The sequence below is a fragment of the Octopus sinensis genome, linkage group LG17 (genome assembly GCF_006345805.1).
Source record: "Octopus sinensis linkage group LG17, ASM634580v1, whole genome shotgun sequence".
NCBI lineage: Eukaryota > Metazoa > Mollusca > Cephalopoda > Octopoda > Octopodidae > Octopus > Octopus sinensis.
Window position 1 is genome coordinate 36,948,136 of NC_043013.1, and position 15,111 is coordinate 36,963,246.

Sequence of the window (15,111 nt, forward strand, 5' to 3'; positions counted from 1 at the left end):
TTTTTGTTTGAAATCAGTCGTTGATGATGATAGAAGCCATGATTATGATGTCAATACAATAATTTCAGTTGTGATAATGATTATTCATTTAAATTGCAATGAAGCTACAAATTTTAGTGAGTGGGGAGGAGTTGCAGTTGCATGGATAAGTCACAGAATACACCTGGTATGATTGCAGGGACTGCTATAGAGCAGGGAAAGTAAAACTGACCCCCAATTCTAGCCCTGGCTGGATTCAGTCTAAGGACTTTGATGGTACTCATTCACCACTAGTGGTCATATTTAGGTCACCACTCCATCCCTCCACTCATCTTAGATTTTGATACTTGTACTAAAATGAGAAAAGGAAATTAAAAGTAAATCAGATGAAAAATACAGTTTATGTGTATGTATAATATTTACACACGTGTGTATATATATATATATATATATATATATAACCTTTCATATAGAAGTTGTTATGAAATCAACCTACTTAATCTTATATAATGCTTGTCATTTTCAGTATGCAGGAGTGTGTTTGAATTTGTGTGTGTGTGTAAGTGTGTATGTGTGTTTGTTTGTTTTTTTATTTAATGTTTGCTTGTCTTTTCTATTCATTTAAATGAATTCCAACTGGCCAGGGTGTGCCACATCATTAAATGGCAGATATCTCACCTTTCTATCTACCTTCCTATACAAACACACATACATACATATGCACATGCTTATATATCTGTGTATATACTAACCTCTGTGTGTGTTTGTGTGTAACATGGACATTAAATGATGAACAATCACATATGTGTGTGTATGTATGTATTGAGAGAGTGGAGAGGGGTTAGTGTGTGTTATATGATGAATGCAGGTATTGTAGTTCGTTTCTCAATTCCTAATGATGAATTCTCCGAGATGATCCCACTGTGTAGCATCTTGGACAGTGGTCTTACCAAAGTCAAGGCTTATAAATTACAGTTGGATTGACAGAAAATGTACCATGCTTGGGGAGGTACATCAAGGGTACCTGTGTTTCAACAAGACAGTCCATCTTGAGCACAGGTTGTTTGTTTATATTTGTACTATACTTATATGTATATAGGGTGAAATATTCGTAATTGATAAGTCTTAAAATAAAAAAGAAAATGCTATATATATATTGCTTACCAACCACATGGTTCTGGGTTCAGTCCCACTGCGTGGTACCTTGGGCAAATGTCTTCTACTATAGCTTCATGCCAACCAAAGCAAGTGGATTTGGTAGATGGAAACTGAATGAAGCCCATCGTATATATGTTTATGTGTCTGTGTTTGTCCCCTCACCATCACTTGACAACTGATGCTGGTGTGTTTACGTCTCCATAACTTAATGGTTCAGCAAAAGAAACTGATAGAATAAGTAGTAGGCTTACAAAGTATAAGTCCTGGTGTTGATTCCTTCGACTAAAGGCAGTACTCCAGCATGACCACAGTGAAATGACTGAAACAGATAAACAAAAAAGAAAGAATCGCGTGTGTGTGTGTATGGTCATGTATATAACCCCATAGATGTGGATTTCCTTGATAAATGCTTAGCTTGTTCATCACAACCTTACCTCTCTACTGTTATGCTATTCCATTTAAACTCTCCTTGTAATTCATTCATCAAATAATTACACACTGCAGTTGGTGCGAGTGTTGTTGCTGTAGTTGTTGTTATTGTTTTGGTAGAGACAACATACACGTCTTGCTTCTCTTCTTTCAAATGGGTCAAAGATTAAACTACTTGTGTGCAATTTTATATATCTTGTATAGGAAAGAAAAATGTGTGTGTGTGTGTGTGTGCTTCTTGAATTTTGTAATTTCATTCCTAAGGAGATTTGAAGGAAGTTTAATTAGATATGTTTGCTTTTTCTTTCTTTCTTCTCATGCTTTCTTTCTCCCCCCCCCTTACTCTCCCTACCACTTTATTTCTCTTTCTCACACTCTTGGTCCCTATTGTCTGATAAAACTATAATCCTCAGGACTGTGGTTTCGTGGTTCAATGGTGATGGTCATGGTGATGATGATTATTGTATGTTGGGATGTTGTTGGTAGACAGTTTATTAAGTAAATAGTGATTGTTGTTGTAGTGGTGGTGGTGGTGGTAGGGTGGCATGGAATATAAGGTCAGTAGTGGTATTGGTAGAGAATATGAAATTAGCTATATTGGTGTTGGTATGAGGTCAGATATTGTGATGGTAGAGAGAAAATAAGGTTGATAATGTTGACTGTGGTGGTGATGGTGATATGAGGTGAGTGGGTGGTGGTGGTGTTGGTGATTTTATTTTGTTTTTCTTTTCTTTTTTTTTTGTCTACCATTGGCCTAAAACCCTGATTCATAGTATATAAAGGAAGCTATTTGCATATTAATTAAAAGACTAAAGAAACAGGCTTCTTTCTTTCCTCTTTATCTTAGTTTTTTTTTTCCTTTTTCATTCTCTTTTTTTTTCTTGTCATTCTCATTTGATATTACATTCACACATCCACACATATATAGATTTGTAGATGTATCAAATGTCTATACACACATCTATATCCCTTGTTAATAAAAAAAATAACCTAGTTTATACACGCACATACACACTGTATGTGTGTGTATGTATACAAGTGCATTTTTTTCTTTTTAATCTTCCATCTTTTCACTCTTGCTGTCTATTTATTATCCATCACCTTGTCTTCCATTTGATTAACCTGGCTTTCTTTCCAATTGTTTATGTGCCATGTATTTCCTGCTCCCTAGATCTATCTATCTATCTATCTATCTATCTATCTATCTATCTATCTATCTATCTATCTATATCTATCTATCTATCTATCTATCTATCTATCTATCTATCTATCTATCTATCTATCTATCTATCCATATATATATGATTTCTCTTGAATGAAACAGTTCTAGTCCTGTAGAAGCTCCTTCTATATAATAAATAAATAAATAAATAAATATATATATATATAATATATATATATATATATATATATTTATTTATTTATTTGTGTGTGTGTGTGTGTGTAATATATATATATATACAAACACCTCTCTCTATCTGTTTTGCTGTTAATGGTTGTGTAGTCTCTCTCTCTCTTTCTCTGATCCACTTCTTCCCCCCCACTCTCCCTTCTCTCTAATTGTCTCTGTCTTTCTATTTGTTTCTTGGTTGTCTTCTTTCTAATCACCCCCTCCTTACCCCAGCACCCATCCCTGTTGGTGTGGTTGTTGTTGTTGTTGTTTATTAACACAATGGAAACAATTTATTAATGCTGACACTCAACCCAAATATGTCAGCCAGTTTAGATAACTTGATGACTGAGTGCAATGTGGCTACTTTAGAGACAGTCAGGGTGGAGTGAGATGAGTTGAGGTGTGAGTGGAGGTGGAGAGAGAGAGAGAGTGTGTGTGTGTGTGTGTGTGTGTGAGTGGAGGGGTGGCAGATAAGTATGTGTATGAGAGAGAGAAAGAAACAAGAGAAAGAGGTAGATAAGCAAGAACCAGAGAGGTGTGTGTTGGGGGTGAATAGTTGGAAAGGCAGAGTTAAGAGAAAGAGAGTATGATTGAGGTAAATCAACCTAATGAAGAGAACAAGAGAGAGAGAGAGGGGGGAAGGGAGAGAAAGAGAGAGAGAGAAATGTAAAGGGATTCTTAGGAAGAGAGATAAGTTGAGAGTGAGAATGAATGACAGGGTGAGAGTGGATGTTGAGTTGAGTGGTCTTAGAAGTGGAAGCTGGAAGTGTGGAAGGTCAAGACAAAGAAGGGAGGGAGGGGAGAGAGATATCCTTACACTTGTTGTCTTGCTGGTGTCCCATTTCTTTTTAGAGCTGTGTGTGTCTTTGTATGTATATGCAGTGTTAAAGGTCTGGCTTCCATACAGAATTTATATTTATAAACTTTTATTAGTAGTCAGGAGGGGTGAAGGGTGCCCCTACTTTGCAGGGGTCCTTTTAGAATGATGGGATCGTTGCTGTGGAAGTCCAGCTTGAACTTAGGCAGATCAATGTTTGCAGCAAAAACATGGGTTGTGAGTTCCCATCTCTGAATGCTTACAAGAAAAAGGAATTCTGTTGGTGGTAACTTTAAACCAAAGGGCATGTTACAGGCCTATTATCAAACTTGGGATTCCTATAAAAGGCAAAGAAAATCCAGACAGCTGAGTAAGATAAGAAAAAAATAAAAGAGAGAAGAGAGAGATGTGCTAGTTGCATTATATTGTGAAAACTTAAGTGAATTTTGAGAGTCTCAGAATAAGCATCTTGCTTTTCTAAACTTTATCTATAACAAGGAATTGGTTGTAAAGAAAGGCAATTCCTGGAAGTCCGCATCCTCTGTTGCCCCAATAAAGGAGGGCGTCATGAATTTAGACTTGCTTGTGAATTATATATCTTTTAATTGATACCCTGCAAATATTATACAGTAAATTGATCCAGTTTGATTTATTGTTTGATGGTCAGATATGTCTGTCTATCCATATATGTATCTATTAGTAAAGGAAACTACCAACCTTATTTGGAAATGAGGGAGTGATCCTTGTAACGTTCTTGACTTGTGGGTCAAATAGCCACCACTTCCATTTATAATTTGTTTGTTGATTCAGTTCACTGGTACTTTTTCCTTCTTATGATAGAACACTGGTCACAACAATTAACAACATATACACATATGATGATGATGATGTATATATATATATGATTAAAAATGCATGTGCATTTATAAATATGTATTGAGTTTTCAATTATTTTCTCTTTTTACTTTCAGCAATTGATACTGCAAGCTTGAGTGAAAAGGAACTGGATGACCAATTTAGATGCCAGACTTGTACACAGACATTCACAAATATAGATTCGCTTTACACTCATCAAAATGATCTTGGGCACCTGGAGCTGAAGCAAACGCCACGTGGTCCCGGCTACCTGTGCTGGAAAAAAGGTTGTAATCAGTATTTCAAAACTGGCCACTCATTGCAAGTTCATTTCCGTGAAATCCATGCCAAACGGCAGAAAATCTCGATATCTGAACGACACGTCTACAAATATAGGTGCAACCAGTGTAGCCTCGCTTTTAAAACTATAGATAAACTACAGCAACACTCCCACTACCATTTGATTCGAGAATCAACTCGATGCAGCATCTGTGGTCGGAGTTTCCGCTCAACATTGGCCCTGAAAAAACACATTGAGCTGGCACATTCTGATGGAACCGAGAACTCTACATCAATACCCGGGGTGCCTGTTAATGATGCTGATCTGCTCAATAGCCAGGCTGGAGGCTGGGGTATCTGCTCAAAACTGGATGTTTCCCCTGGACCTGGTTTGATGGCACCCAGTGACATGCCAAGTCTCCATGCAAATTCCATGACCCTGCCGATGAGCTGCAAAAGCCCATCGTCTATAGACTCTAAACCTTCTATTTCAACTCTAGATCCCATGGGGTCTCTGCTGAGCAGCACATTGATAAAGACGGAACCATTGGATAAGAGTGAGACTGACAGATCCCTCGCTGCTTTCGAAAGTAGCGCTGATCTCAACAGCGGCATCATGAACGGTGAAAGTAAAGCTGAGCTGACTGATAACTTAATGCTGGATGAATCCATTCCAGGTGAAGGCGATGAGGGTAGTTTGGATAGCGTTTCTAGTTCGTATAAAGAGCAACAGTTCATGGAGGACTACATCAACAGCCAGGCCATTGCTGAAGGCAGTTATGAAGATCCACTGCGTAAGTTCAAATGCCATAGGTGTAAGGTGGCCTTCACAAAGCAGAGTTACTTGACCGCCCACAACAAAACTTTACAACACCGGAAAGGGGACAAGTTGAGTTACCCAATGGAAAAGTATTTGGATCCTAATCGTCCTTATAAATGTGATGTATGCAAAGAGTCCTTCACTCAAAAGAACATTCTACTTGTACATTATAATTCTGTCTCTCATCTGCACAAGCTGAAGCAGACTCAGCAGCTTGGTGGTTTATCGGCGCCAATTATGCCAACTTCCTGTACACTGACCTCCTCCACCCCTTCCTCGACTCCTACGCCTACCTCTTGCTCTTCCTCCCCATCTCCTTCCCTTTTAGCCACAATTGCTGTGCCCACTTCAACCTGTCCATCAACCTGTCCATCTATGAGTGCAGCTGACTTGGAGAAGAAACCATATCGGTGCAACCTGTGCAAAGTTGCATACAACCAAGGTTCAACTTTAGACATACATATCCGTTCTGTTTTGCACCAAGCAAGGGCCTCAAAGCTACCTGAATTCGCGATGTCCGGGCAGATCGACCTGTCACTCCCTCTTATTGAGCAGCCAGAAGTGCCAAAATCTCAGAATCACTCTCAGCAGCAACACCATCATCTACAGCAGCCGCAACCGTTACCACAGCAACATCCACAACCGCATCTGTCTTTATTATCCCAGCCCGATCAACAGAACCTTCATTCTGGCCATTCGCAGCTTCCGCTTCAATTTTCAACTCATTCATCTCATTCAAAGCAGCCATCGCTGCCAGACATTTTACAGAAACAGCAGTCATTGGTGACTGCCAACAGCTCTCTATCCCAAGCACCACCTCTCTTGTTCTCTAGCATGCCCAGCTCATTGACAGGAATTCCAAATATGCTGCCCATTTCATCTCTGTCTTCAATCTCTTCATCGACTCCTCAACCTGAATTTTCCATTGCCTCTTCCACGTGTGATGCATTCACTACATCAGCTCTGTCTTCTAGTGGACACCCTGTACCTCTTTTTAGCACCCCAGATTTCGGCATGAACGGCTCACATGATGAGATGTCTTTGAAACTTGCCGAAGGTGGCAGTGGCTCTGATCTCCATGCCATGTCTCCAATGATGAACATAGGCATCCACGCTTGCCAAAACTGCAATTCTGTGTTCAGCAATCAAGAGACACTGATACAACACCAGCAGAGTTATGGCTGCCTGCAGTCTGGAACAGTCAGTCCACTTTCTCAGTCTGCGCAGAATCTATTCAAATCACGCAATTATATTACACGTTTCAAGCAGCACGTGCATCGAAACCTGTTGGAAAACATAGGCTTTGAGTGTGTGATGCAGTTTAATGAGTTCAACCAGCCATCGAATGTGAAGAAAGAGTGTTGCTCTAGCAGTGACACCAGTGACAAAAAGGCTGAGGACAAGCAGCAGCAGCAAAAGCAGCAGCCATCCTCACTGCACTCGCCAAAGGAAAGCATCAAGCAGCTTCCAGAGAAGCAAGTTCCAGAGACACTGAAGACTGATCTTCCAGAGATCAACAAGAGTGTATGCACACGGTGCAACAAGGAGTTCTCGAGTGTGTGGGTGTTGAAAGCTCACCAAGAGGAAATCCATAAGCTGACCGTTCCAATTGAGTTCATTGAAGAGTTTGGTTCCAAGTTCAAGAGTAGCTATGAAAAAAGACAGCCCAAAGAACCAGAGCCCCTAATGACGCCAGCACCTCCACCCCCACCCTTACACATTACACCTGTGTCGCACAGTGCACCAACGACACAGCCAGCACCTGTTGCAGCCGTCCCTGCATCGCAACCATCCTCATCTTCATCGTCATCGTCGTCGTCTTCTTCATCCCAGGTGGTGAACGAGAGGGTTCTGCCTCATGGTCAGGACATGGCTATGGGCCAGAATCCGCTTGACTTTTCACAAATGGTACCGATGTTCAACATGATGCACATGCCAATGCCGATGAACATGAACCTGGCTATGGGAATGCACCCTCCACTGATGCCACTGATGATGCCACCTTCGTTAGAGAGCAGCTTTATGCCTCCAATCACCATGATTGACCCTAATTTTCTGGCAGCACAACAGCAAGCGCAGCATGCGCAAAACCAGAAGCGAGCACGGACACGCATCAACGATGAGCAGTTGAAGATACTGCGTGCCAACTTTGATATCAACAACTCCCCCAGCGAAGAACAGATTGTTCAAATGTCCGAACAGTCTGGCCTGCCCCAAAAAGTTATTAAGCACTGGTTCAGAAATACCCTTTTTAAAGAGCGACAACGGAATAAGGATTCACCATACAACTTCAGCAACCCGCCACAGACCACAATAAACTTAGAAGAGTATGAGAAAACTGGTCGGATACCATCACCTTCGGAACATGATCTTGACGCAGATTTCAAGGAAGACATGAAGAATCGTTATGACGACCAACTGGACGAGTGTGATTTGCCTTCCCAGATGGACCATTCTTGCAGTGAACCAGAATACACATCTTCAGTGACGTCAGTTCCAATCACTTTCCCAGCAGCAATGGCTCTTCCATCGCCCATGGTCAACCATCTCCCTCAACCAGTACCAAACCACATTGCTTCAACTCCAGTTGGGCCTCGTCATATTCCTCTTGACTTCCAAGATAAACCTGACTTCTTTAGTAGCACCAACAGCATAAGCTGCAATAACAACAGCAACAACAGCAGCAGCATCAGCAACAGCATCAGCAACAGCATCAGCAACAGCATCAGCAACAGCATCAGCAATAGCATTAGCAACAACCACCTCAGTAACAACAACAGCCACCATAGCAACAACAACAGCATCAACAGCCATATCAACAGCAGTAACAACAACAATATTATCCTCAACAGCAGCGGTAGCAGTAATAATGGCAACAACAGCAGTAACAGTGGAAGCAATAATTCCCAGAGTGGGTCTGGCAAACGGGCGAACCGCACACGCTTCACTGACTACCAGATTAAGGTACTCCAAGAGTACTTTGAGCAAAATGCTTATCCAAAGGACGATGACCTTGATCACCTGTCGAAACTGCTTAACCTTAGCCCTAGAGTAATTGTGGTGTGGTTTCAGAATGCTCGTCAGAAAGCTAGGAAGATTTACGAAAACCAATCCCCTGTTGATATCAGAGATGATGGCTCGGGCACCTTTAACCGATCTGGTCCAAATTATCAATATCAGTGCAAAAAGTGCCATTCGATCTTCCCACGCTATTATGATCTAATGAAGCACCAAAAACGGCAAAACTGTCATGAAGGTGAGAAAAGTGGCTCCTTAAATGCCACTCATGATGAGGATAGCAATTCTACTGTGACCTCCCAGGAGGACACCAGCCACTCAGAGTCAAGTGAAACACATACAGCAGACTTGTCGAAGCCCATTTCAACTATTGCAAACAGCAATTGTGGCCCTGTCAAAGAAGTAACCTCCACTTCAACTGTGATGGCCATCATAAGTGCCAATCAGGCCACGCAGTCGACTGCTGCTGCCCCTCCAACTGTGACCACTGCAGTTTCTTCCACTTTGTCCTCTTCTTCCTCCTCCACATCTTCTTCGCCTTCCTCCACCTCCCCATCAATTAATACCATTCCTTCTTCCTCAACGTCCTTACTGAGCCTGCCGGCCCCTGCCGTTTCTGTTCCCTGCCCCAGCACTGGTACTAGTGGTGCTGCTGGTGGTAGTGGTGGTGGTGTGTTGTCCTCCACCTCTTTAGCCAGCAATAACAACAGCAGTAGCAGCAGTAGTAGCAGTAGCAATAGCAGCAGCAGCAGCAGCATTGGCACTAAGAACGAACTGCACAGGTGCGACAAATGTAATCTATTCTTCCCCAAAATCGAACAATGGCAGGAGCATTTAAATGTCCATTCTCTGAACCCGAACCTCTTTCCGAACTTCCCCAATGACAGTACGTTTAGTGTACTGCCAACTGTGTCTCCCTCACCCCAACCCCAAATGCAGCAACAAGCGACCACGCATCAACTCAGTTTGCTGCACGACAAATCTCTAACGCCGATAAAGCGTAAAGCTGAAGAGGAAGAAGAGGAAAGAGACCAGCCGAGAGACAAACGATTGCGAACGACTATTTTACCTGAACAATTAGATTACCTGTATCAGAAATATCAGATTGACTGCAACCCTAGTCGTAAGCAGCTGGAGACCATTGCTTCGGAGGTGGGGTTAAAGAAACGAGTTGTACAGGTGTGGTTTCAAAATACTAGAGCACGGGAGCGCAAAGGGCAATACAGGGCGCATCAGCAGCTCATACATAAACGTTGCCCATTCTGTCGTGCTTTATTCCGAGCAAAATCTGCTCTGGAATCGCATTTAGCAACAAAACATCCTGAGGAAATGGCGAAGGGCGAGATAAATATTGACAACATTCCTGATGCAACTGTCGATTCAACACCTCCACCCCCTCCACCTCCACCTGTTTCCCAGGCAGCTTCATCTTCTACCCACTCTACAGGTAACCAAGATCTCAGTAAATTGTTATCTCCTTCGAGTATGCAGCACTTCCTGCCTTTCATGCCGCAAGGCAATCTAGGAATGGGTTTTTCTGGGCTCTCTGATCCTCTACAGACATCAATGAGACAATTCTGTGAAGCTTCGTTCAAGAAGTTCATCAGTGAACTCAGTGCTGCTAGTCACGTTCAGCGTCCGTCACAAGCTGCCGTCGAGTCTCCACAGAGCAAGCAGGCAGCCTCCGAACCCGAGAAAAAGCAGCCGGCTCGAGTTGTCGAGAGTAAGAGCTCTGAGGACAATGATGCTCCCCTTGATCTTAGCAAACCCATCCGCGTGAACACCGATTGTGAAAAGACTTCATCAGATGGTCCATCTACTGATATGAGTGAGAGAAGCATGGATGGATACCTTCGCAGACATAGTCTAGACGATTCTGTATCAGAAACACATTCCGAGAGCCATGAAGTTGAAGGGTGCGAGGATTCTAGCGGTTTGATGGAGCACAGCCCGTCATCACCGGCTAATGCTACGTCATCTTCCTCCTCCTCGTCCCATCAGCATGGCAAACGTTATCGTACTCAGATGAGCAGTATGCAGGTCAGAGTGATGAAAACATTATTTGCCGATTACAAAACGCCAACTATGGCGGAGTGCGAAATGCTCGGCAGAGAAATTGCATTACCCAAACGTGTTGTTCAAGTCTGGTTTCAGAACGCCCGAGCGAAAGAGAAGAAAAACAAACTGGCATACACCAAGACTTTTGGAACGGATGTGGATTTCTCGAAGCCACCCGAAGAATGTACTTTGTGCAACTTTAAATACTCGCACAAGTATACAGTGCAAGATCACATTTTCACAAAGAAGCACATCGACAATGTGCGTCAGTTTATCCAGTCCCAGTCAAACGCAGAAAGGGAGTTGGCGGACCCTTCAGGAATGACCAAAATGTTGCAACAGCAGCGTGAGATTGAGCGTATGCGTAAAGTCTGGGACGAAGCATCTGTTGCCAGCTCTCCACACCTGGCTCAGTTACAAGCAATGAGACTCAATGCACTCGGATTGCAAAGTACTTCCAGTGGTAAGTTTATAGCTTATATTTTTAACGCTTCTTTATAAATCTAAACACACACACTCATTCATAAATACAGTAACTTTTACCCAAACCTTTATTTTTGTTTTTTGGTGGGTAACCAGTTATAAACGATTATGAATCTGTTTCATTAAAATTTGATATTCAGTCTGTTTTCCATGTTATTTTTTATTCAATTTATTTACCATTTTTCTTTTTTCTTCTTCCTCTTTTTCTCTAGCATTTAACACGCCATTTAATGCAAGCTCTTTTTTCCCTGACGTCAAGAAAGAAACAGTGAAATCAGACGGGGAGAAAAAAGAAAAGGAAGAAAGTAATATTCAGTTTATTAATTACTTTAATTATTTTACATGTTAATTTAACTTGCTTTTATGATGACATTTATGTGTAGTTAGTGTGTGTACTAAGTTGAGCTTATTTATTTGTAAACTTTTAGGTATGAATAGTTACATAGGCAAGAGTAGACTGCATAGGAGGACTGTTCTGTTCTTTAGCTCCAGCTCAGCTCTGATTGATCAGACACCATATAATCAAAGGCAAACTTTGAATATTTAAGAACACTTTGTTCAATGTTTCCTGCTTTTTCTCTAATGACAATTAGATATGATCGGAGAAAATTTTGACTGCTATTTTTAACATTTCAAATGACTTCATAAAGACATTCTCCTTCTGCTCATGATGAAGACTGAGCTATGAGTAACTGGAGTAGATCCGGAAACTGGGTTTCTTTTTTTGTATAATGATTATTATCATTATTTAGTGATGAGAACTTGCTATTGTCAGAATTGTTAGTGTCAGGTTAAATATCTTATGACATTTGTCCTGGTCTTTTTCATTCTTAGTTCAAATCCCACCAAACTTGACTATGCCTTTCATTCCTCCAGAGCTGATAAAATAAAGTACTAGTCAACTATTGGGGGGATTGGTGTAATCAACTACGTTCTTCACCCAAATTTCAAGTGTCGTTCCCTAAATTAGAAATATGTTTATTATTAAGATAATTACTTATGCAATATTTCTAAGTCTAATTTTATAATTTTCCTTACTTCCTCCAGCACAAAGCCGTCGAGAGGCTACAAACTTCCTGTCACCTCAGCTGATGTCTCCTTTTACCGGACTAGGTTTTGAACCAGGTTTAATTCCAAGTATATACACAGGATTTCCAAACTTTTTCTCTGGAGGAGTAAATCTTCCACTTTTCCAATTTGGTTTAATGCCGGGTAAGTTTTCCTTCCTTTTTTTTTTCTCCCCACATATTTTCTTTTAATATTATTTTTTTTTTGTAAATGACAACTTTTTCTGTGGGTAATGCAGCTTACTCCCTGACTTCTTGTATATTGTAATTGTTATGTAATTGTTGATCTCTTGCTGTTGGACCAAAATATCTCGAAGTCAAAGTCATATGGAATCTAATGTGCAACAGTTTTTCCATACTAAATCAAAACTATGCAGGTGTTCTGCAGAATCCTTCCAATCTTTTAAAGGCCTCTGACAATCATTCAGTTGCAATAATAACCAGATTGTAATATCTAAGACCTACTTATCACAAAACGGTACAGAGGTAGCAGTTGGATGATGATCATATAACATCCAACTAAACAAATACCCAGTCTACAGAAGGACTTGTAGATCTTGCAGGTCTATCAACAACATTGTCATCATTTTAAATTTGTTTTACCAAGCTGGTATAAATTGGATGGGTTGTCACCGACAAGATGATTCTTATTTAAAATTATTGCCCTTCTAGATAAGTCAGGGCTTATGTTTTGCTCTTGCATTTTGCTTTTGGCATATTTTCTGTGGTTAGATATCCTTTCTTTTGTCAAATATTTTACTTGGCATATTGAGGTGCATTTTATATGGCACCAACACCAGAGATGTCATATGCTCAGCAATATGAAAGTCTTCTCCACCCTAATATTTTGCCATCGCTTCACTTACCACTTTACCATGCACCTGTTATCATGCCACGAGAATTAGAAAAGTCATCTTGTATTTGGCAAGAACAGAGATTCCTTTCTACTGTACAGTATCTCCATTCAGTCAATTATACTGGAGAGTTGTCTTGTCCCAAGCAAATACACTAGTACTGGAAATGAGAGAACAGTTGAAACTGGTGGGTAATCACTCCAACGGATTTACAACTGCTGATATATGTATTTCATATATATATATGTACATAATATATGTACATATATATATATATATATATATATATATATATATATATATATATATGCGTGTGTGTGTATGCATGCATGTACATTTGTGTATGAGTGTATCTTTATTTTTAAGTGAACATGGAAATGAAACATTGTAGATGTGTGTATGTGTTTGAGGTATATACACACATGTAAGATTTTATTTGTTTTTCTCAAAGACTTTCCTCATATTCATTTTGTTTTCTCTGATTTTTACAGGGATGGAACAGCTACTCGCCTACGACCCTGTGACATTTGGAACTCCTCTATCTTTATTACAAATACCAGAACAAGCTCGACGCCATGTCAGTGCCAAACTTATAGAACCCAGTTCTTCTGTAGCCCAGTATACCCAAGATTGCAAGACTATTGCAGATCTCAAATCTGCTTTGTCTGAGAACGATTTTAAATGTGCTCAAGAGAGCACAGTAGATGTTGGTTATATATGCAAGAAGTGCCACATAGTGTATCCTGGCAAAGATGGTTGTGACAATCATCAACATTTGATATGTTTTCCAGCAGGGAAAGTATCTGATGGCATTAAGCCAATTTTAAAACTCGAACAACTTCAGTATGAGTGTCTAGCATGCCAAGATAAATTCTCCACATCGCAAGAATTTATACTACACTGTAATCAAGATGTTCACAAAAGCAAAGCTTTACGCCATTTCTCCAAGAGTGAGTGGAGATTAGCACCATCCCTTACACCAGCCCCTTCAGAAAACAATAGTAGTAGTAGTACAAAAGAGTCCAAATTGCCTAGCACTTCCCAATTGAGCTCACTGACTAAATGTCAGGGTCGAGGGAGCGAGAAAACTCCTTCGACGCCTTCAGACTCTGCTGCCTCCACAATCAGTTTGGCTGACCAAGCAAACCGACCAAGTGAGCCCAAAAAAGCCAAACTGGAATGAATGATATAAATAAAATAAAATTAAAAAAAATAAATTGAATAAAAAATAAACAAATAAAAAAAGTGTGAGAGAAAGAGAGAGAGAGAAACTTATCTTTGTCCTCCTCTTCCTCTTCCTCCTGATTATTATTAAAAAAAAAAAACACAAAGCAAATAAACAAATGAATAAAAAAAAAAATTTCAAAACAAGCAACAAAACAGAACAAAATAATAATATAAAACAAAAATAAAACAATAGAAACAAAAGCAAAGCAAAGAATGGTTGTTTCACATGGTTTCTCTGTGCATCTTTCACTACATATCGTCTCATCTTGCACAATTTTGTGATTGCCCTCTTCCACGTCTTTTTTTTTTTTTTCTTCCTGGTTTTCATTTCATTAGGAAAAAGAAAATTTTTTTTTTTTTTTTGTATTCCCTTCTTTCATTCATTTCTACCCCCCCACCTCCCACTCTTTACCTGATATGTTATTTTCATTTTTGTTCTCTTTTATCTCCGATCGTTATTTTTCTATCAATTCAAGTTAATTTTTTAAATGTTACTTTTGATTTTTGTTGGGAAGTTTTTTTTTTTCCCCCCATCTAATTCTCACTTTTGTTTTGTTTCATTCAAATTTTTCTCTCTCCCTCTCTCTCTCCTCTCTATCTTTCCTACTCTCACCACTCTCTCTCCAGTGATACATATTGGTCTTTGAAAAGACCATTTGCTACCTACATACATA

General features: G+C 40.2%; 1 protein-coding gene across 4 annotated transcripts in view; it reads left to right on the forward strand.

The window, feature by feature from the left end:
* Positions 1–14,459, forward strand: part of LOC115220811 (zinc finger homeobox protein 4) — a 196,324-nt gene extending 181,865 nt beyond the window's left edge. For 3 of the 4 annotated variants that reach the window (XM_036510487.1, XM_036510489.1, XM_036510490.1), the window contains 4 exons: positions 4,748–11,269; positions 11,502–11,594; positions 12,337–12,501; positions 13,702–14,459. In XM_036510487.1, coding sequence (XP_036366380.1) covers positions 4,748–11,269; positions 11,502–11,594; positions 12,337–12,501; positions 13,702–14,393 — 7,472 coding nt within the window. In that variant the 3' untranslated portion in view covers positions 14,394–14,459. The remainder of the gene's footprint in view (positions 1–4,747; positions 11,270–11,501; positions 11,595–12,336; positions 12,502–13,701) is intronic. The other variant, XM_036510488.1, reaches the window with a different exon arrangement.
* Positions 14,460–15,111: the final 652 nt, after the last annotated feature.